Source organism: Girardinichthys multiradiatus, chromosome 18, assembly GCF_021462225.1.
Source record: "Girardinichthys multiradiatus isolate DD_20200921_A chromosome 18, DD_fGirMul_XY1, whole genome shotgun sequence".
Lineage (NCBI taxonomy): Eukaryota > Metazoa > Chordata > Actinopteri > Cyprinodontiformes > Goodeidae > Girardinichthys > Girardinichthys multiradiatus.
This window is the reverse complement of record NC_061810.1, coordinates 14,616,797-14,640,878: the sequence shown is the minus strand read 5'-3', so window position 1 is coordinate 14,640,878 and position 24,082 is coordinate 14,616,797. Positions and strand designations below refer to the sequence as shown.

Genomic DNA, 24,082 nt, shown 5'->3' with positions numbered 1-24,082 from the left:
GGTCACTCATGCCAATGCCAAACGTCTGTTTCAATGTGTTTCAGTTTCATTATCCAACCCCTGTATGTGTGTGTGTGTGTGTATATATATACAGGTCCTTCTCAAAATATTAGCATATTATGATAAAGTTCATTATTTTCCCATAATGTCATGATGAAAATTTAATATTCATATATTTTAGATTCATTGTGGACTAACTGAAATATTTCAGGTCTTTTATTGTCTTAATACGGATGATTTTGGCATACAGCTCATGAAAACCCAAAATTCCTATCTCACAAAATTAGCATATCATTAAAAGGGTCTCTAAACGAGCTATGAACCTAATCATCTGAATCAACGAGTTAACTCTAAACACCTGAAAAAGATTCCTGAGGCCTTTAAAACTCCTGTCCAGAAGGCCACTATTGACACCCTCAAGCAAGAGGGTAAGACACAGAAATAGATTTCTGAACGAATAGGCTGTTCCCAGAGTGCTGTATCAAGGCACCTCAGTGGGAAGTCTGTGGGAAGGAAAAAGTGTGGCAGAAAACGCTGCACAACGAGAAGAGGTGACCGGACCCTGAGGAAGATTGTGGAGAAGGGCCGATTCCAGACCTTGGGAGACCTGCGGAAGCAGTGGACTGAGTCTGGAGTAGAAACATCCAGAGCCACCGTGCACAGGCGTGTGCAGGAAATGGGCTACAGGTGCCGCATTCCCCAGGTCAAGCCACTTTTGAACCAGAAACAGCGGCAGAAGCGCCTGACCTGGGCTACAGAGAAGCAGCACTGGACTGTTGCTCAGTGGTCCAAAGTACTTTTTTCGGATGAAAGCAAATTCTGCATGTCATTCGGAAATCAAGGTGCCAGAGTCTGGAGGAAGACTGGGGAGAAGGAAATGCCAAAATGCCAGAGGTCCAGTGTCAAGTACCCACAGTCAGTGATGGTCTGGGGTGCCGTGTCAGCTGCTGGTGTTGGTCCACTGTGTTTTATCAAGGGCAGGGTCAATGCAGCTAGCTATCAGGAGATTTTGGAGCACTTCATGCTTCCATCTGCTGAAAAGCTTTATGGAGATGAAGATTTCATTTTTCAGCACGACCTGGCACCTACTCACAGTGCCAAAACCACTGGTAAATGGTTTACTGACCATGGTATCACTGTGCTCAATTGGCCTGCCAACTCTCCTGACCTGAACCCCATAGAGAATCTGTGGGATATTGTGAAGAGAACGTTGAGAGACTCAAGACCCAACACTCTGGATGAGCTAAAGGCTGCTATCAAAGCATCTTGGGCCTCCATAAGACCTCAGCAGTGCCACAGGCTGATTGCCTCCATGCCACGCCGCATTGAAGCAGTCATTTCTGCAAAAGGATTCCCGACCAAGTATTGAGCGCATAACTGTACATGATTATTTGAAGGTTGACGTTTTTTGTATTAAAAACACTTTTCTTTTATTGGTCGGATGAAATATGCTAATTCTGTGAGATAGGAATTTTGGGTTTTCATGAGCTGTATGCCAAAATCATCCGTATTAAGACAATAAAAGACCTGAAATATTTCAGTTAGTGTGCAATGAATCTAAAATATATGAATGTTAAATTTTCATATATATATATATATATATATATATATATATATATATATATATATATATATATATATATATATATATATATATATATAGCAGATGCACACAATCATAAAAAACCTAGATGATAAACCTGTTAAATTTAGTAGTAATAGTTAAGTAAATGTGATTATCATGAAGAGATGAATACCTTATTTTATTCCAATCTTTATAGAGTAACACTGGCAGTATAATAAATTGGGATTAGGTTGTTAATCAGGCTATATGCTCAGGTAGCAAGCCTGCAGTGTGCTGCTTGACAGTCTGCCTTTTCTAGTTCGCAAACTGTACTTTCCAAACAGTGTCACCTAGGTAAGATTAATAGGTTTCCGGCACTGCTCAGAAACAGGTGGAGGAGGGTTACCCCATGCTGCTCTGCCCTGTACAGCTACGAAAAACTGATCTCTCTGTGCTTTTCTCTGGCATCTCTTTTAATGGATTCTGAACTGTAGGAACTGCATAATTGAAGTTTTAAGCAGTTTTAAACTGTAGCTTTTTAAAACCTTGATAACAGAAGCTGAACCATTCCCAGTATGGAGCAGCAGTTATATACTTTTAGTTTGTACTCTTTTTACAGTAATGTTTTGGCAGTAGCATGGTAGTAATATGTTTCTTTGATTTTAAGAGAGGACCTTTATCTCACAGTATAGTGGGTTGGTCTTTGGTCTGAAGGTTCTCTGTTGCTCATCCTGACAACTGCTGCTGGATCAGAATCCGTTTTTCTAATCAGTAACTGCTGAAGCATTTCCTCCTCCACAGAGTTTTTTCCTCACCCGGCTTGTGATTGAAGGAAATGAGGCAGCAGAAAAAAAGATGACGAAAGCTGTTTCAAGGGCCTTTTCGAATGCAGCCGCTCATCTCCTGTTTTTTTTTTTTACCAAACTTCAAACACCTTATGACTGAGGTGATAGCCGGGTTGCTTCCCTCGTCAGTTGCTGACTTCTCCTGTTTAATCTCCCTCAGGCACAAAAAGAGGTAGATAGCATGATGGGCAAGACAAAACAAGATCAGGATATTCAGGATCAGCCTTGGTAACCTTTTGCTAAGTTGAAGCATGTCCGATAAGTGGCTGAACATGAGAAAACGTGCGTTTTCTGAAGAAGGCGAATAATCCAAGTTTTAACTTTCGTGTCTCTGTTCTCATGTTCAGTCCCACACTACCCACACTGCTGATGATGGTCACATTAGTGTTTCAGAAGCGCTTCAGCTTTCTTGGAAAAAAATATGACCGCGTACATCCTAAACCTTACGTAAGCAGGATGTTTTCTTGGGAAGGTTGAATATTATTTAACACCACAGCCACTGGGCCATACTTTGCTAATTAGCTTCTGGTAAGACATCGTGATGATAAAGGGATTAATTTACAGTAATTAAACTTGGGTCTTTGAGCATTTTCTGGGGGAGATGGAGCTGATTAAAGAAGTACAAATTGTTTGACCCTTTAACTTGAAAGTGGCAAATCTGTAGCCTCAGTGCTGCTCTGCTTAATTAGGATTATATCTCACATGAACTGGGTGGATTTCTTGGTTTGTTTGATGTCCCGCAACACATGAGTAAAGGTGACTTTTCTGACTTTTCCAAAAATCACACTAACATGGAAGAAAACATTTAAAAAGGTTGGATCATAACAAAATAGAGACATAACTGTTGCCCAGGTATGTGTGCATTGTAGGTAGGAATAGAATAAGGGTTTAATTGATCTCTGTAGTGCCTATCAGAGATGAGCAATAAACACGTAATCTTAAACTCCCAATTATTGATCACTTTTCAAATCATACAAGGCAATCTGCAGAGATTATAGCTGCATTTACATAAACAAAGGGGCGTGGCTTACCACTCACACCCTTTACCTGCAGGGGGGATTAGCTCATTGTGCATTAAATACAAACAGAGTTGTTGTGTGCCATACTTAGCAGTGTAATAACGGTGGGTCATTTTTTTAACCCCCATTCTATGCCAGGACCTTTCAGTTGATCTCTCGGTGGAATAAACCCATGTAGATTAGCGAACGGAAGGATGATCAGAAAGGGGCTTTTCTTTTAAATAATCACTTTTCAGAGTAGATTTATCCAGTTCAACTTTACGCTTTAAGTACTAGATTTTGTAGATTTTGGAGACGATAGTCCAGGATCAGAAAAAAACTGTGAAATAGGCCTTTTAGTGTTGAAGCAGATGCCAACTTTACTATCTATAGCAGCAAATGGTTAGCAAGTTGCTGTATCTTGTTTACAAGTGCACACAAACTGTTTCTGTCAGTCACTTTACCCCAAAATAATGCCACACAAGTTTTGAAAGTGGTGGAGGCTTCTTCAATGTATTTGAAACCAAGTGTTGTTGGTCCTGCCTGATGAGAAGTCTCTATTAGTAGACTCTGTCGACACAGACTAGCTCAAGAACTACTTTCTCTACTTCAAAATAAGAGTATCTAACATAGATACAGGATGTCAACCGTGAAGCACTCACCTTCATATCTGGCGCTCATAATAGCTTACACTTCACCAAACGGACTCACACACACTAACTGGATCGTCTTTTGTGAGACAGACATCACTTTGACGAGAAATATTGCGCCGTTTGAGTATCGCGAGATCTGGATGCACTCCTAGCGGCTGGCAGAGCTGTAGCATGTTTCTCCCAGGGATGGGAATGCTTGCAGGATTGGGGAATAGAAGAAAGGCCTGAGGAGAGGCATTGGTCATGTTGTTCCAGTCTCCAGGGTTTAGACCTCCAGAGAACCTCTAGGCCAGACAGTGACTAAGGGATGAATTGACTTGACTTGGGGTTCTGTAGGTGGAGCCATTGTGGAGCCATTGTTTTCAATACCAGTCGATCTTGTTCATTTAGTTCTGCAAACTCAGAGCCCCTCAATGTTCCGTGGTTAAGTTAGAATATTAGAAACGTAGAGCACAGCACACTGCCCTGCCTATTGTGGTAGCATTCTGTTCATTTTAACCCACAGACCATGGCTCGATTGATGTTAATAGATCTGTGGTCCTGCCAGGGTCAGTCACATTCATTATAGGCCTCGGGTCAGGCCCACCTTCCTCAGAGCAGTTTCAGTAATAACGGGAAGCACAGCCACTGCTGTGCATTGTAATTAGCAGCTGTTCAGAACATGAGACAGCCTGATTGTAGCAGAAGCACACACATGCACTATTGCACTGAAAGAAATCACACCTCACAAAGCTGCATGTACACTTCTCATTGCAGAAAGCTACAAGCAAAGAGCAATATAAGTTTAAATGCCTCAGGAAAATGTTTTTACACATATAAGCATTATTGCGTTCATTATGCACCGTTTTATGTTTAGACTTTTGTTGCCCTGCAAAGCAGGCTCCATCACGCCTGTGAAAAGTCAGGAAAAGTTTTGATAACAGTCGGCGCTGCTGTAATTGTTATTATGGCTTATTATAGTGTCTGTGCAGAATCAGCAGCATTCAGGGGGACAGCTGACTGAGAACTCTGATGATTCGTCAACAGCACATCCTGGTACTTCCTACCATGTTCACTAACACAGCATTTGGCAGCCACCAAAGTCTCTTAAACTTACTGTTGTACTGACACTTTTCTTACACACCGAGTGTGTTATATACAGCTGGTATATCCTCTTGATACTACCACAAACTGTCAGAGAGTTTAATGAAGCTTCACGTTTTATTTATTTCTTTTATGAGTAGCCTTGTAACGACAGCATAGAGAAAAGGACACCTGCTATAAAATGCTTGCCTTCACAGCAGAACCAAATAAATCCTGTTCTACTCGGAGTTCTTAGGGCCGTTATACACAGCCTTTAGTCCTTGGTGTTTACATTTCAAACTGGAGTGTAATAAATACTGCAGTTATCTTTTGTTGGGGCTTTTTATGCTTGTGACATAAAAGGAATAAATGGAGCAGACATGTTACCTTTCGGGCCAGACGTGCACTGGCTGAGCTAACAATGCGCTCTGCAACGTCAATGTGGTGTTCACTGGATGATTACTCCTCTGAACCTTTTCAGTTTCATTTCTCGTTTTCTGTTCTTGAACACGTTGATGGAAGCCCATTGCAGTCTCGGTTGTCATTGGAAACAGGGTCTCCGAAACCAGGTCTTTAATTTAATGCTGGTAGAGACATGGTGCTTTTCAAACCAGCTCATGTTTTCTGTCAAACTGCCGGGCGTGTTGCTGTCAAGACAGTTTGTTGTACAAGTTGGCCCATGCCATATACCCCCCCATCCCAGCTTTATCATCACTGCTGTTTCTGTTTCCCTGCAGGAGCATTCGTAACCAGTGGGATGTTAGCTGTGGCTGAGACAGCAGGAGCGACTGAAGGAGCATGGTGAAACACCAACCCCTCCAAGTCTATGAGCGTCAGCTGTGTTTGTCATGTATCACTGGGATCTATGGGTGCAGGTGGAAGCGCTATCAGAGGTCACATGATGACACCACCAAGGTGAGAGCGAGCTCAAGGCCCCCCATTTGTTTCTTTCTTTCAACATGCATGACTTTTCAGTTGGATGAACCACCTACCTCTTTTACATGTTTAGTGCAAAATCAGAACTACTCTTAGGGGAGAAGACCAAGTTATTTGTGTATTCTTAAGCTATCTTCCCTCTTTTTTTATGCTAGTAAAGGAAAACTGAGTGACTTAGCTGTGGTCAGCTCTAACATTACATGAAATATCACATGAAAAATGATACTCGATTGTCATGATGTCCCTCTTCAAATATATGAAATATTGCCCTGCAATATTGCCCTGCCCTAATGTAAGCTGGTTTAAAAAACCTATTTTTCCCTTTTACAGAACTTACATATGATTTAACAAGGCATCAAATTGAACGAACACTGCCTATGAAAGGACTAATACATTTGAACCTAATCAGAACAAGGTAGTGCTGGGAAAGGAAGCATTGTTTTTAAATTGTTTACAAATAATTAGGGATGTATTGATATGAAAATTCTGGCCTTTCACCTTAACAAATACCACATGGCCAACCGCCACCCCTCCCTCTCCTGCAACACATACATAGACAGCAACAAGACGATAATAAATATCGGTTATTAATATCGGCCCAGTTTTACAGACCGCTGCAGATATTTTCAAAAAAGGACTTAAATCGTCCAATGCCTATATATATATATATATATATATCGTTTATCCCTACAAATAATAATCTGAAAAGTGCGACATGCATTTACATTCATTTACATTTGCTTTAGGGCTTTGGACATCTAGAAATTGGATTTTATTCAATTCTTCTTTACAGAACAGCTCAAACTCAGCCAGTTTGGACAGAGATCATCTCTTATCAGCTATTTTCAAATCTTCCCACAGATTCTCAGTGTGATCTGCCCAATGTCATGCTGTGATCATTGTAGCTCTTGCTGTATGTTTAGTGTAATTCTTTGCTGAAAGGTAAATGTCTGCCCCAGTCTCAGACTTTTTGCCTCCTGGAACAGGTTTTCTTCCAGGATAACCCTGTATTTAGTTTCATCCATCTTTCAGCCAGCTTCGACCAGCTTCCCCATCCCTACTAAAGCCAAGCATCCCTACAGCATGATGCGTCCAACACCATGTTTCACAATGTGAATATAGTGTTCAGCGTAGCATTCTGCATGTAGTTCAAAACGTTTGGTCTCATTTGACCAGACCACCTTACACTTATACTGTGTTGCCTACATGGCTTGTGGCAAAGTGCGAGCATAGGAGATCCTCTGGTTGTTTATTTTCCAACAAAGGTTTTGTTTCCAGTCTTCCATAAAAGTTTTGTGGCGTGCAAAATTTATTGACTTCTCTCACCTAAACTCTGGATCTCTTAGTAGGTTTTAGATTCTTGTGGAGCACACAAAGAAAACGAGTATGACTCGGAGCGAAATGTAGTCTTACGCTACTTTTTATTTAGGTCCTAGCTGTTTCTGTCTATTTTTATGTTCCAAACATTTTTTAAAAATACCTTTAATGTGTAGATTTAAGTAAAAGCAAAAACAGCCCACTTTTTGTGAGAACTGTGAACTATAAATATTTTAGTTTACTAATAATAAATTATGACTGAGCTTACTGCATCATATTTGCTTCCTATCAGATATATATTACTTTTGCCTATGGTAAAGCTGTGTTCTCTGGGTGAGAAACCCATTGGTTGACTGGTTGGTTACATTATTGGTGAATTGATGAGCGTTCTCTGCTTTCCATGATTATCTCTGAAGATAATTGGAAGCTGTGTACACCCTCAATTGTGCACATGGGCTCGCTTCAGGCTGGAAATGAATGGGACCTGATTATCTTGTTGTGTCAGGAGGGTTTTCCACAATAGTTACCCAGCTGGCCTGCAGGAGAGATCTGTGGAGTGATGCTGCTGTTTAGATTTTATTACCGCCCCTATTGAAAAACATGTTTTACTTTGGTGTTTTTTACATTTTACAGCGAATCCTATGCAAATATGCTTTAAAATCTTGGCTACAAAGACTCGAAGCCATATTAGTGTTATCATTAGAAAAAAGATGGAAACGGAAGATTTTCTAAATAAATAGAAGATTGTGTACCTGGGAGTGCTTGAATGTATATCTATAGGATTTTGTTACTTACTAAAAAGGAGAGCTTTTTAGACAATTTATTAGGTTTTTCGCGTGTCATGTCATAAAGCAAAGTGTGTCCTGTACAGATGATATTGAGGAAGGATTTACTCCTGTTAGATGTTAGGAGATCAAAAAGGACTTTGGGGGGCAGCAGCTTCTTCAAGGATTTACCAAAGAAATCTGTCAAGAATCCCTGGTCAGCAGTGTCTCTCCAACAGGTTGTGTCCATAGTCTGTTTGTTTTCCTTCTTGCTGTGCTAGTCTTCAACACTTCCATTGACGCTTGGGTAATAGATTTTGCAGCAGACCCGCGGCTTTGTCTTGTCCATAGAATCACATCCCAGCCCGTTAGTACCTCCAGCTTCATTCTGAAACATTGCTTTGGTCATAAACAAAAGCACACTCGCTGGTGTACATGGTGTGTGTGTATTTCCAGCTGTAAAAACTGCAGCCTGTTATCCAAGAGAACAGCGATGAATTACTCTCCTGCAGGTTAGCTTGAAGTTCAGCTACGCAGCCTTTGTCTCACTGCATTCTACCCATCGTCGCTACATGCAGCCTCTCCTCCATTAAAAGCTATTTGTTTTCTTCCATCTTTAAATGTTATTCTTATTTTGATTTAAATACAAAACAAACAACAAAAAAACCCCAGCTGTGTGGACCATAAGGCAAAAATGGACCGATGTGAGCGTAGTTCGCTTTACGTTTACTTAGGCTTACCTTAGTTGGAGTGTATTTTACTTCACTGCTGGTTACATCTTCAACAATTACCTGCATTTAAAGAGTAAATTTAAAGTATTTAAAGTGTATTTTCTTGTGTTAAATGGGTTCATGTTAGAGTTGGTTCAGAACGTATCCTGCCACTTTACATTCTGAACAGACATCACATTTATTTTTATCTATAAACATTATAAACAAAAACAAAGTTTAATGGCACTGATGGCAGTTCCTTCTCTAGAATACAAGTAGTTTATCATTAAAGATGAGATAAAATTGTCTTTTACATATCTGATTTAACGTTTTGACAAGAGTTGGATAGATTTGATCACATTTGAAGATGTGGCTCCTCCATCGTCGTGTTTTCTGGTGTTGGATGCATTACAACACGAACTAGATTATCCATTCGTCCTGCGATCTTCCTTTGCTATTTAGGAAGGACACACAGGTTGTGTTGGCGCAATAAACTCTGCATGTGCTCTCCAGTGCACTCAGACACTGGGCTGGATTATTTATTTATACCCACATTCTGGTGAACAGCAGAAACCTCGGACATCAATAATAGTCATGTCAACTGGTAAACAGACTGCTCTACTAATGAAGGGGTCGACCTACAATAAATATAAGGCACAAATGACACAGGCAGGTTCAATCTTAGCTTTAACAGCCTTTCATAAAGCAACCATAGCTCAGTACAAAAGTATATATGTTTTTCCTGCTTCCTGTATGGTTGAAACTAGACACCACGGGGATCTGTTTCCTATCTCAAGTGGTTATCTTTTAGGCCTACTGAAAAGTGCTGTGTGAGGATTGCTTATCCACGGTGCTCATTCTCTGCTTTGACCGGCTGGTGTTCGACAGCGCTTCTGGAGTGCAGGGAACAATCAGTCAGCACATGCAAAGTGCAGTCCGTTTCCTTTCACTAGGTTCAATAAGACAGTTTTTCTTTGTCTTGTTTACATGCTCTGCAGTAAAGTAACGGGTTCGTTTTAAAGGTCATTAGGTGCGCTCAGACCTTGTTTGTTGCGCCTTGTTTTGTTGCTTTCAGGAATTTGCAAAAATGGAGAAATAAACTGTTGACCTGCTGATTCTAGAAAAAAAAGGAATATACAGGTCCTTCTCAAAATATTAGCTTATTGTGATAAAGTTCATTATTTTCCATAATGTCATGATGAAAATTTAATATTCATATATTTTAGATTCATTGCACACTAACTGAAATATTTCAGGTCTTTTATTGTCTTAATACAGATGATTTTGGCATACAGCTCATGAAAACCCAAAATTCCTATCTCACAAAATTAGCATATTTCATCCGACCAATAAAAGAAAAGTGTTTTTAATACAAAAAATGTCAACCTTCAAATAATCATGTACAGTTATGCACTCAATACTTGGTCGGGAATCCTTTTGCAGAAATTACTGCTTCAATGCGGCGTGGCATGGAGGCAATCAGCCTGTGGCAATGCTGAGGTCTTATGGAGGCCCAGGATGCTTCGATAGCGGCCTTTAGCTCATCCAGAGTGTTGGGTCTTGAGTCTCTCAACGTTCTCTTCACAATATCCCACAGATTCTCTATGGGGTTCAGGTCAGGAGAGTTGGCAGGCCAATTGAGCACAGTGATACCATGGTCAGTAAACCATTTACCAGTGGTTTTGGCACTGTGAGCAGGTACCAGGTCGTGCTGAAAAATGAAATCTTCATCCCCATAAAGCTTTTCAGCAGATGGAAGCATGAAGTGCTCCAAAATCTCCTGATAGCTAGCTGCATTGACCCTGCCCTTGATAAAACACAGTGGACCAACACCAGCAGCTGACACGGCACCCCAGACCATCACTGACTGTGGGTACTTGACACTGGACTTCTGGCATTTTGGCATTTCCTTCTCCCCAGTCTTCCTCCAGACTCTGGCACCTTGATTTCTGAATGACATGCAGAATTTGCTTTCATCCAAAAAAAGTACTTTGGACCACTGAGCAACAGTCCAGTGCTGCTTCTCTGTAGCCCAGGTCTGGGGAATGCGGCACCTGTAGCCCATTTCCTGCACACGCCTGTGCACGGTGGCTCTGGATGTTTCTACTCCAGACTCAGTCCACTGCTTCCGCAGGTCCCCCAAGGTTTGGAATCGGCCCTTCTCCACAATCTTCCTCAGGGTCCGGTCACCTCTTCTCGTTGTGCAGCGTTTTCTGCCACACTTTTTCCTTCCCACAGACTTCCCACTGAGGTGCCTTGATACAGCACTCTGGGAACTGCCTATTCGTTCAGAAATTTCTTTCTGTGTCTTACCCTCTTGCTTGAGGGTGTCAATAGTGGCCTTCTGGACAGCAGTCAGGTCGGCAGTCTTACCCATGATTGGGGTTTTGAGTGATGAACCAGGCTGGGAGTTTTAAAGGCCTCAGGAATCCTTTGCAGGTGTTTAGAGTTAACTCGTTGATTCAGATGATTAGGTTCATAGCTCGTTTAGAGACCCTTTTAATGATATGCTAATTTTGTGAGATAGGAATTTTGGGTTTTCATGAGCTGTATGCCAAAATCATCCGTATTAAGACAATAAAAGACCTGAAATATTTCAGTTAGTGTGCAATGAATCTAAAATATATGAATGTTAAATTTTCATCATGACATTATGGAAAATAATGAACTTTATCACAATATGCTAATATTTTGAGAAGGACCTGTAGTGTATGGGCTTAATTAAAAACCCTCAATTGTGGAAATAATTTTGTCTGGTTAGTTCAGTGGCTGCCCAGGCACGTCCCTGTCTTTCTTCTGAGAATGGATCTTGGCTCGAGTAGAGGTGATGTCATATTGGGCAGGTTCTTTAAACATCCCGGTAAGCAAACTTGACCAATCACGGAGTGGTATCATGTACGTGTAACTGTACCTGATCTAATCCCATAGGCGTGAGAAGGAAGAATCTCATGTTAGAACTACAGCTGGACTCATTCATAATCTATAAGTGGATTATACAACGTCTTTGTTGTTTTATCTCTGTTCGTTGCAGCGAGACATTTAGACCAACCAGGTGTCAGTGGTGCTGCTTCTTTCTGTGTTCAAGGTGTTTTGTAGGAAGACGGCTCACGTCATGCAGTGGAAGCCGATCTGGCCTCAGTAATAATTGAGAGAATTTCCATTTAGCCTGTCTTTACCATTCAGTCACACAAAGGCTTCAAAAATAGGAGCAAAGTTTCTCACCCTTCACTGAACAAAGATCTTCTGGTCTTCTTTCACCAAAAACTGCAATCTGCTTTTACTCATTTGGTTGCTACAGCATAGTGAAAGTTTGGTTTGGTTTGTCTGCTTTGTGTAGCAGCGGGTTTTACAACCATATTTAGCAAGAAGAATTCAAATATGCCTTTTTTTTGGCATCTCACTTATTTGTCACTTGGACGTTAGTCTGATCCTTGATTTTATAGTATCATCTTAAAGCTTCATAATTTTACTCTCAGTAAGTCACCGATGATAAACTGTATTTTTAATTCCTAAAGTTAGTTAAATTCTGTATTATTGCAGTTTTGTGTGACCTCCTCAATATGGTCTGTAAAGGAAGAGGAATTTAGGTCCAACTTCAAAACATGTTAAAATCTGGTGCTGGTACCATCCGAAAGAGATTTTGATGTCGTTTATAAAGATTTTCATTTATCACATTAGCTGTATGCGTTACTTAATGTAATTGGTGTGTGGAAGAAGGCAGTGTAACCTTTATTTTTGGAGCAGTGTTTGTTTCGTTGTGCTCTGATGGTATGCAGAGAGAGATTTCTAACCAAAAAGACAGAATTTATAAATGCATGTTATTGTCACTTTTGTTGCTATTGCAATAAATACCACAAGATATTGTGATTAAATTTTAGGTCCATATTGCCCTTCCCTGTGGGCGGTATGATAACTTTGAGTGGAAATATATAATAGTAATATGGTTTCACAACAATTGATGTGTTTACTTCAATCGAACTGCTTTTATTTAAAGCAGAAAAGCATGAGTTATATCTACTGCTGCTAAAATAACAGATTATAGTTATAATAATGTAATACCATTTATTCATTGTAATTTAGATTTATGTTTTGAGTAAGCACCTGCTTTGTTATAGTTCTGGTCTTTTACCAAGCTGAAATTAGCTATTAGATTAGTTGCGCAATCTGATTAGCTGGCATAAAATGTTGACATATTCTCATAATAGGATAAATGAGTTTCACTCCTTGAGTTCCCACAACATAACTGTCTGGACAATATTTAGAGACATGGGAATGTGTTTTCTTCTAAGCGAGGAAATGATATATTAGTCCTTTTCAGCCAGCTGACGGACAGGAGGCAGCAACAGCTGAGAGAGTGTCGCTCCAGCACTCTCTGGCGTCCCAATAAAAGGACTCGTAAGACTGTGTGAAAAAATGTTCTAGTGGGTTTGAAACGTTTTAAAAACTTGCTTTACTTGAATACCAGATACCTCATAATGCCTATTGTGGAGGATTAAAGAATGCCTACTTTTAATACCTTTATTGGTTTTCATCATGTTGTAACCTACCTTAACTATAATACTGTTCAGGCTTGTATCACTTGCAGTGGATCCCGTGTGCCTTGGTACCTGTAACTTCATCTGGACATTCAGTAAGTGCCTGAATATTCTCAGCATCACATCTGTTGAGCAGTAATTAAAAGACAGGACGTTTGTGCACCTTCGGAGCAAATAAAAGCGGCACTGTTATTATTGTGTTCATAGCTGTGCAGCTGAGCTCCAGTTGTGCAGGGCAGCTTTGGAAATGCCAGGGACTTATCTGGTTATGCTCAGGAATGTGACAAGTGATTGACATGGCAAGTCCAGAGGCGCTGGAGACAAAGGCATTTGAGCTTCTGCTTAAAAGAAGCTATCTGCCTGTATTGTTGTTAGGCAGTCTTGGTATGTTGAGATAGAATCTGTGTTTATGGTAAGTATTTGTTACCCTCACAAGGAAAGTAAGAACAGTCGATTATAGCAAATGGCACAAAACATTTACACACAAATGTAACATCTAGAACGTTCAGCATACCTCTCTATTAACTAATATATAAGCGTTCTAATGAACTGGTACGTGTTTACGCATCAAATGACCACAAGCCCACTAATGGCATTAGATTATCGATGCTGTAGATTTCTGAAGGATTTTACCATACAACCAACACCCCCCCACCCCCTCGGTGATCCTTTTATGAAGTCTTTGCTAAAACAGAATTATTACCAAGTGCTTCGTCTTTTCATCTAACCTTGCACGCTGCTCAGATCTTCTCTGGCTAAAAAACTCCTCCTAAAACGAAGGAAGTGTTCTTTGAGTTCCCATGTTAACTGATTTCTAAACCATAAGAGCATTGCTGCAGATGCATGGGACCAGTCCAATAAGCTTCTTTATTAAATGCAGTCTTGCTTGCTTCAGATACAATCTGCTGTACTGGACTGAGCCACTAAAGACAAATAGAAATATTCAGACAGAAAGAAAAGTAATCTCATCTAGCAGTTTATTAGATTCTTGTTGTTTTGTCCTGTATGGTTGTTGGTTATGGCCACTCTAAAGCATTGCTTTAATTGGCAGACGAGCTTAAATGAAAAATTTCTCCCTACCAAGGCAACTTCTGTCTTAATAAAATAACTTTATTACAGAAGAAAATTCCCCAGATGAAGCAAGTGTTTGTGACCCTATATTACTTTAACGTGCTTTCACATTTCTTCTAATATTTCGTCAGTGTGAAGCACTGGTGCAGTCCAGTTTTAGGACAATTACCTTAAACTTTATAGTAAAGAGAGGACAGAAGAAAGTAGGCATGTATCAAACCTGATATAACCATTACAATATTTACCACTTCTATTGCCATTGCAAGATTTTCTAATATGATGCAGCCCTACCTAGAATCCACATGTATGTGTTGGTTGTTCATGACACCAATTTCAACCTGTTTAACCTCACATTCTGAGCTCTCTATAATATTTTGTTGACAGACTCTCTTTTTAAAGCCACCTATCATGCTCTCATGGTAATGATTTATCAATTTCTTTCAACTTAAGACATTTTGATGAATCAAGGATTAAATTCAACTTCAGACAAAGAAAGTGCTGGGATAAAATTCAGAGTCACTTTCAGCTAAAGCAGGGTTTTAGCTAAAACAAGGATTTTCTAAACCGATTTAGACAGTGGTGGAAGACATGGGTTACATATGAAATAAAGTCCATCTGAATTTCTCAGCAACACTCTGCAGGAAGTGCTACATCTTTGTCTATGTCCTCTTTATAACATAGCACTGGGTGTATAAAAAGCAGATTTTTTCTGATGAATCAGTCAGAGGATCTGCACTTGGCTGCACTTGGCTGCTTAACACAATGCCGATGCCTACCTGCCAACTGTACTTTTTAAATAAGTGTTACCTTAATGATGTTGATGGTCTCTGTAGGTTTGCATGCAATGGCTACCCAGACAGCCAACTTCGTCCTTGTTTTAAGCAAGAGAAATATTTGTTAGTGTGCAGTAACAGGTGGGGGAGGGGACCTGCAGAAATCTCCAAACGTGGCTTTAACTGCAGTGTTAACAAGCTCCACAGAAATTTAACTCGGTGCATTTCATCCATCTTTGTACAACAGACTCATTTTCTGCTGCATTCCTCATTTTGTGATAATTTTTAATGTATAAAAATTGAGTTGGTTAATTTAAAACATTTCAGTTGTAAAAGCAGCATAGTTTTGGAGTGGAGGATAAGGGTCTGTAAGTGATCTAAAAGGTTATCTACATTTTTGAATTACCTACAGTTTAATCCCATATTTATATATAAAGAACTAGAAGCATAGCATAGTTTATATTTCTGTCTGCATACACTTTTAATCTTCCAAGGTTCGTTGTCTTCCAATAGATTGTCTGCTGTTGCTCTGTCACTGCCTCGTACGTAATCTTGTACTGGAATAAAAAGCCAGTCATGCAGAAGGTTGATGGGAAATTACCAGGGCAGACCAAATCGTGTCAGCCTGCTCCAGCTTTACTGTAGAGTGTGTTACAAAAGAGGAACAGAATATGAGAGAATATTACATGTAACAAAATGTGTTTCTAGTCATGCAGAAATTAAATAAGACTCTACCAGAACAACATCAGAATAATCTCACTCTGAGTTCTTTGAGACCACTGGGCTGAAATTTAATGGATTATGGAACAAAATTGTTGGGACCCTGATGAATATTTAAAAAGCCATAAAATTAATTGTTTATTGCAGTAGCACAAATCCCTCTCAGATAAATCCATCTTTTTCATTTATTCAGTGTTGGGATAAAATGTTACATCAACTTCTCTTAACAAACATCTGTATTTTTTAAATGTTTTATTTAACTTTTTATGTTGATCAGAGTCTTGATGTACTTCTAAGTAATTATCCAAGACTTTCTGCTTTCCTAGCACATAAATATAGTCCGACATGGAGGCCAGTTTCTATTAGCCTCTCCTCAAAATGAGAAAGATGGGAACACATGGGTTTTCAAGTTGAGTACATGTATGCTGATCATAATGTGTCCAGAAATGGCTTCGAGAAAATATCTAATGACCTGAACAGGTAAAACATTTAAAATAATAGAGACTGTGGAAAACAATCAAGATAGAAAAGAACCCAATTTTATCTTGCTACAGCACCCATTGAGGAGGAGGAGGGTGGTTGGGGAGATGAAAACGCCTCTGCAGCAAACGGTAACATCCTGGGATCACTACTTCTCCATAACAACTATTCATTTCAAAGCTTGTTTTTTTTATTTTTGTGGTGGAAGGTGCTGTATCATTGTAAAAATACCAGATTCCCAAAAATATAGCAGTGGGTCTTAGTGTAAAATATCTGTATGTGTGATTGTCAGTATTGACTGGAATGGCACAGATTTCCCAGGTGTCCTCTATCTTTATCCAGAGGAAAGCGTGCAGTGGGGGTGAAAGGGAGAACAATGTCATCTTTGGACAAGGTCGCCAGTCCCACGTGTTCCCAGTAGGGATTAAGGACCATGGGAACTGGTGTCGATGCTTCCTCATCAGGGACGTTGACACTTACAGTTTTGGGGCAACAGCGACCTGGATAGCCTCTCTGTATTCTGTATTTTTCTACAAGATTATTTTTGTAAAGATAGGACCATACAGCTTTATGATTATAAAAGGTTTGAGCATAGGATTAAATATGCTTTCTTTCCTATTGTACTTTATATCTTCAAAAACATGATCACCAAGTTAAAAAAAAATTCTTCCTACTCGCAAATGGGCCTTAGTGTCTCCCCATTAAACCACAGACCTTCTCTCACATCCTTATCTGAACGTTGAAGTGAGAGGAAAACATTTGTAAAATTTTTTTTTTAAATCATAAAGAGATCATAGAGATAAAAACATCTCTAGTTGAAATTGTTTCAGAAACTCAAACCCTTTAGACCTTACATGGTGTAGGAGGTTTAAATAAAACGTTTAAAATATGTTTACATGTTGTTAAAAAAAAGCACTCCACACACACACACACACACACAGCTTGGGCTTCTCTATCCTTGTGGGGACTTTGTATTGACTTCCATTCAGTTATACGGCCTGACCCTGACCCTTACCCTAAACCTAACCATTACTGGTACATGTGTAGTAATGTAGTAATGTACATCCTTGGTGCTCAGCAGAGCTGCATTCATGCTCATATGTTTAGTTTGCTTAACCAAGTGACTTTCTCTTGACACTGCAGTCCGGGTCCCCATAAACATGCAGTCTGATAAGATTATAAATGAATTTGGCAGATTTCCAAATGCATACTGAGTGCTCAGAGTGAAGTGATAGGCTTTTTATTCTGCTTGTAGAAAAGGTCAAAAGGTTATTGTATTATAACCATCTTTTATGTAAATAAGCATCCCTGCATGCACGTATCCTCTCTAGTTTGACCCCCACGTGGATTTCTTTCTGTTTCTATCTGAATATGTGGTCCATTGGTATAAGCTCAAGAGTAACAAGGACAGCAATTAGTTGGGGCAACATGTGAGGTTATTAAAAGTTGTTCCTTTATAATGAGCAAAACGTAGAAGGGAATACTCTCAGCAGAGGTGAGTTATCAGCCTGACTTCGTATTCCAATCAAAAGGAAGTTAAAATGCTGAAAGTCTTTCAGCTACCTCTGTAAAGTTTGAGTTGAACATCTCATCAGGTTATATTTACTAACTCTGGCAATATTCTTTAACTGAAGATGCACCAATCAGAGATTTTTGTGGCTGATCTCCAGTCGTAGTGTTTTGTGCAGCTGACCTGCAAATTTTCTTTAAGAACTTTAAATGAATAACCTCTTTTTCAGGCAACAGTGGATTTTACAGAGCTGTCTCTCTTTGTATGGGTGGAAATCTACAAATACCATAAAGTCCTCTACAGAAGAATTACAGGACAAATGACAGCTGATCATACCTGAACATATAATATGCCTTTATAGGATATTTAATATTTTTCTACAGAATCCAAAGTACACAACAGGTAATTTATTGTAACACAGGAGTCTTAAGCAGGCTTCCTGTCGTGAATGATCTTTATTCATATTGGGACCAGAAGCGATGTCACACCATATGTGCCAGAGAGCTGTAGTGTTTCACATTTTTATTCATTATTTTATTATTGTAAAAAGAAATATAATAAAGAGGTGACATTGTGTCTAGTAATGGTAAATGGCCTGCATTTGTATAGCGTTTTATCAATTCAGAGGACCCCAAATCGCTTTACACTACAATCAGTCATCCACCCATTCACACACTGATGACGGTGAGCTACATTGTAGCCACAGCTGCCCTGTGGCGGACTGACAGAAGTAGGGCTGCCATACAATCAACGCCACCGAGCCCTCTGACCACCATCAGTGAATTTCTCCATAGTGGTCAATAAAGTCTATCTTATTTTATCTTTAGCATCCTATGTTAGTGTTTAATCTGGCTGGCATTACTAACGGTAAATATTATTCTATGTGGAGTAACTAGACCCTGATATTACCTTTGCTGTCAAACATTAGCTTCTTATTTGCTGATGTCTTACTCCCTATTAAAAGGAGAGAGGCTGAGTGAAAAGCACACTTGCCTTCATAGGAAATGCCTTTTTCTTTCTAGACGTGTCTTACAACTTCTGTGCTTCTTCACACTTCTTTTTTTAAACACCTCATTGATACTGAAAATAGTCATCACCCATCACCTCTCATGGCTCATCAGGTGTGAAATCAGTCGATTCCAGTCGCCAGCCGGTTTCTCGGTGCACGTCTTGTAACGTTCGTAACTAATAAACTGTCATCTTGTCACAATGTGGCAGAAGTACAGGACGGATGATTTATTTTTTTTGTCTTTATGTTTTTGGAAACCTAGTGGGAGCTGCTGTGGTCTCTCATCCTCCTCTTCACCTTCTCTCTGCTGCTCGTCTGGTCCTACTTCTGGTGGGAGGCAGACAACGACTACAACGAGTTCAACTGGTGAGTACTCCGTGGACCCGAGTGTTTCGGTTAGGTCAAGGTTGAAGCCATCAGCCCGACAGCATATTGTTTTTGAATGGGCACATTCTGGTCATACTTGTTGACTTCCTAAATCAGGGCTTTAATCTCTCCTCATCCTTAATCTGAGCAGAGACCACCAAGCCCTCTATAGATTACAGCATTACATAAGAGAGATGGCTCATCCAACGTTTCCTGTACTGTACATCACTCAACAAGTTTATAGGATGACATGCGTACTAGATTTTCCTTGTACCACAAAATAAACCTTCATTAAACAGCAGCTTTAGGCAGCTTTTTAGTTGTATTTTGATAGTAAAATGAATAAATTTATTAACCTTCAAATTCACAAAGCTAAATGAAGATTAAATGCTAAAAATTGGACACATTCATAGAATTATATATTGATTCACCACATGTGGTGTGCATATCATTTATTTAGGTTTATAATTGTACATAGTTTGTTTATTAGAGATTTAACAGGCTGTGATGAACAATGGTTACTGCTCATACATCCTTTCCCATCCCCCATCCTTCCACTCTAAGGGACATCTGGAAAGTCACTTTCTCCTTTTAATAATGTCCTTCTTCTCCATTGCACTCTTATGGATCTGTACCCCAGTATTGTAGTGATGGTGTAATTTTACTTCTACTTTTACTTGTTTTTGGTGTTTATTGGTTTACTTTTTTCTGATTCGTTGTTTTTTGAGGCTCCCAAATCAATTCCAAGCGCAGTTTCAACAGCAGTAACTAGTTTGTTTATGGATGCTTATCTCTTTTTTTTTTTTTTTTGGCCAAGTGATTTTGTTTCTTCCTGCTGATAATCAGAGCAATGGGGTCTCTGGTTTCATATTAAATGTGCTAGCCACATGGAGACACCCAGCCCATCTGCAGAGGCTCTCACAGGAGGCCTCATTCCTCCTAAATTACTGATAAGGCTTTACATGTGATTAATACTTCAGGCTGTGGCTGACGTGGCAGAAAACACGCCTGCTCTTTCTGCAGCTGTGTTCGTATTTGTACCCAGTCTTACTCTCCGGAGTGTTACAGCTGTGAGCAAAATGTAATTATATGTAAAGCTGTGTGTGTGAGAGACAGAGAGAAAGGGAGGGATTGGTTAAAAATACGCTCATAAATCAGTGGGGCATGTTTTACTCTTAAAGCTTTAAAAAGGGAACAGAAAGTTACAAAGTGACAAAAATAGTTGCAAAAATCATCTTGCAATGAAATTATTAACTATAATTAAACCTTGGCCTCCTGAGTGTTGTAATCAAAGTCTTCAAAACGAACTAACTCTAGTACCCCCACTAAAATGAGTCACTGTGGGTTATTTGGTCATTTATTTAGCTCTGTTTAAAAACAGAAACAATTCTGTGGTGGAAATCAGTCTCATGGTCTCAAATTGATTTAAGAAAGAAACTAAAATAAGTGGCGCCACCCTCTGAGTCTAGGCTTATTTAAAGGTGCACTGGGTGGCAGCTATGGCTCCAGTTAGAAAAGCAATCATGAACCATTTAGAGGACTGATGTTGTAATTAAAACTCTGTTCTGAAATCCTGGTCTCCTGGCTGAAGAAGAGAGGAACCATCATGCTTGTTATCTGTGGTTGGCTCATTAACGTACCTTCCATGGATAACATTTATATCTGTGAACGTACAGCAATCAGACTCAATCCCATCTGATAGGTTTGTAGAGACATATGAAGAAGGCCTACGGAAAATATGGACTTTCAGTGTTTTTCCGGTAATGAATGGGCCTAGAAAGATGAAATAATAATAATAATAATAAGATGAAAAATAATTGGATTTCAGATGCTCAGTCATTGTCTGAATGTCTAAAGGATTCATTAGGGCTGCACAATATATTGCAAATTTGTCATTATTACAATATCACTGTAAGCAATATCACAAAATCACTGCTGTTGTTTGAGTTAAAGGTCATTAAGAAACTCCAACCAAATTGTTTTAATTTGTAACACAGCAGATGTAGCTGAATGCCAGTTATTCCCATAAAACCAGGTTGCTGAGATGGAAATGATGAATTTCCTTTTCTTCCCAGTGTTTGGAGAGACTGCTCACTATCTGGGTCTATGTTTGCAATGAAGAGCGAGAACGAACGAAACGACAGCAGAACGAGATTAACATAATTTATTGAGATCTGATCATCACACAAATAAAACACGTGTACCGATGGATGGATGGTGGATGGATGAATGGATGGATGGCAATCATAAGATTACATTTTTATCCACCTATTGTACATTATACCGGGTCATTCCTGTAAGCTTATAGGATGGTGCTTACATTGGATGTCAGGTTAATTAAATACAGTTAAATCCTGTATTTCTCTCATTTTTACAGCTTCCATGTGGTTTATGAAAGATCCTGAAAAGAAACATTGGTAACTCTTTTTTTTCTGCAGGTTCCTGTACAACCACTCAGGGGAGTGGACTGATGGAACTGTTCCCATCCTAGCCACAACTGCTGCTGGCTTCACCTACGTTGCATTTTTAATGGTCAGTGTGTTCTCGCTAAGAACGTGTTGAACTTCCCATAAGGCCTAGCGGAGCAAGAGATTTTTAAACTGTGCTCTGTGTGGGTGTGTCTTGTTTTTGTACTTTTCAGGTTTTAGCACTTTGCCATGTTGCACTTGGGCAACAGCTGAATTTGCACTGGCTTCATAAGGTAATGTGTATGGGGGTGGCAGAATTTTGCATATGTTTATCTGAGTTGTAACTTGCGTAGGATTGTGTTTTTTATCTTGTTTTTGCAAATGTTTTCATTTGTTGCTGGTCAGCTCAACTCATCCTGAAAATTAAATGTTAAGCGAAGACTGAAAGCTCAGGGAAAAGCAGGCTTTCAAGAAGTTAAATACAGGTCCTTCTCAAAATATTAGCATATTGTGATAAAGTTCATTATTTTCCATAATGTCATGATGAAATGTAACATTCATATATTTTAGATTCATTGCACACTAACTGAAATATTTCAGGTCTTTTATTGTCTTCATACGGATGATTTTGGCATACAGCTCATGAAAACCCAAAATTCCTATCTCACAAAATTAGCATATTTCATCCGACCAATAAAAGAAAAGTGTTTTTAATACAAAAAACGGCAACCTTCAAATAATCATGTACAGTTATGCACTCAATACTTGGTCGGGAATCCTTTGGCAGAAATGACTGCTTCAATGCGGCGTGGTATGGAGGCAATCAGCCTGTGGCACTGCTGAGGTCTTATGGAGGCCCAGGATGCTTCGATAGCGGCCTTTAGCTCATCCAGAGTGTTGGGTCTTGAGTCTCTCAACGTTCTTTTCACAATATCCCACAGATTCTCTATGGGGTTCAGGTCAGGAGAGTTGGCAGGCCAATTGAGCACAGTGATACCATGGTCAGTAAACCATTTACCAGTGGTTTTGGCACTGTGAGCAGGAGCCAGGTCGTGCTGAAAAATGAAATCTTCATCTCCATAAAGCTTTTCAGCAGATGGAAGCATGAAGTGCTCCAAAATCTCCTGATAGCTAGCTGCATTGACCCTGCCCTTGATATAACACAGTGGACCAACACCAGTAGCTGACACGACACCCCAGACCATCACTGACTGTGGGTACTTGACACTGGACTTCTGGCATTTTGGCATTTCCTTCTCCCCAGTCTTCCTCCAGACTCTGGCACCTTGATTTCCGAATGACATGCAGAATTTGCTTTCATCCGAAAAAAGTACTTTGGACCACTGAGCAACAGTCCAGTGCTGCTTCTCTGTAGCCCAGGTCAGGCGCTTCTGCCGCTGTTTCTGGTTCAAAAGTGGCTTGACCTGGGGAATGCGGCACCTGTAGCCCATTTCCTGCACACGCCTGTGCACGGTGGCTCTGGATGTTTCTACTCAAGACTCAGTCCACTGCTTCCACAGGTCCCCCAAGGTCTGGAATCGGCCCTTCTCCACAATCTTCCTCAGGGTCCGGTCACCTCTTCTCGTTGTGCAGCGTTTTCTGCCACACTTTTTTCTTCCCACAGACTTCCCACTGAGGTGCCTTAATACAGCACTCTGGGAACAGCCTATTCGTTCAGAAATTTCTTTCTGTGTCTTACCCTCTTGCTTGAGGGTGTCAATAGTGGCCTTCTGGACAGCAGTCAGGTCGGCAGTCTTACCCATGATTGGGGTTTTGAGTGATGAACCAGGCTGGGAGTTTTAAAGGCCTCAGGAATCTTTTGCAGGTGTTTAGAGTTAACTCGTTGATTCAGATGATTAGGTTCATAGCTCGTTTAGAGACCCTTTTAATGATATGCAAATTTTGTGAGATAGGAATTTTGGGTTTTCATGAGCTGTATGCCAAAATCATCCGTATTAAGACAATAAAAGACCTGAAATATTTCAGTTAGTGTGCAATGAATCTAAAATATATGAATGTTAAATTTTCATCATGACATTATGGAAAATAATGAACTTTATCACAATATGCTAATATTTTGAGAAGGACCTGTAAAGTTACCAGATGCTGTCTAGGCCATAAAATGAATCAAGCTGTTTTGGGTTGTTCTGTAATGTTTACTGATCATTTTGGGTTTTTTATCTTTTGTTTATTTTTGTACAGATAGGAGTAACTGCTGCTTTACTCACCACTGTTGTTGGGATAATATCCATCAGTCAGACCTGGGGACAAGAGTGGGATGTCATCCCCATCTCCCTGCAGGTCAGACACAAATCAAAATTGAAGTGGATGCAAATTCTCCTCAGTAACTGGTATTTAAAA

At 39.8% G+C, this 24,082-nt stretch overlaps 1 protein-coding gene across 5 annotated transcripts in view; it reads left to right on the top strand.

Annotated features, from left to right (window-relative positions):
• Nucleotides 1-24,082, top strand: part of gdpd5b (glycerophosphodiester phosphodiesterase domain containing 5b) — a 56,662-nt gene that overhangs the window by 17,682 nt on the left and 14,898 nt on the right. For all 5 annotated transcript variants that reach the window (XR_007042237.1, XR_007042238.1, XM_047390689.1 and 2 more), the window contains exons 2-6: nucleotides 5,860-6,037; nucleotides 19,210-19,313; nucleotides 21,752-21,845; nucleotides 21,955-22,014; nucleotides 23,924-24,022. Coding sequence is in view for 3 of the 5 variants with exons in the window: in XM_047390689.1 (XP_047246645.1) it covers nucleotides 5,921-6,037; nucleotides 19,210-19,313; nucleotides 21,752-21,845; nucleotides 21,955-22,014; nucleotides 23,924-24,022 (474 nt within the window). In the remaining 2 variants the exon portion in view is untranslated. The remainder of the gene's footprint in view (nucleotides 1-5,859; nucleotides 6,038-19,209; nucleotides 19,314-21,751; nucleotides 21,846-21,954; nucleotides 22,015-23,923; nucleotides 24,023-24,082) is intronic.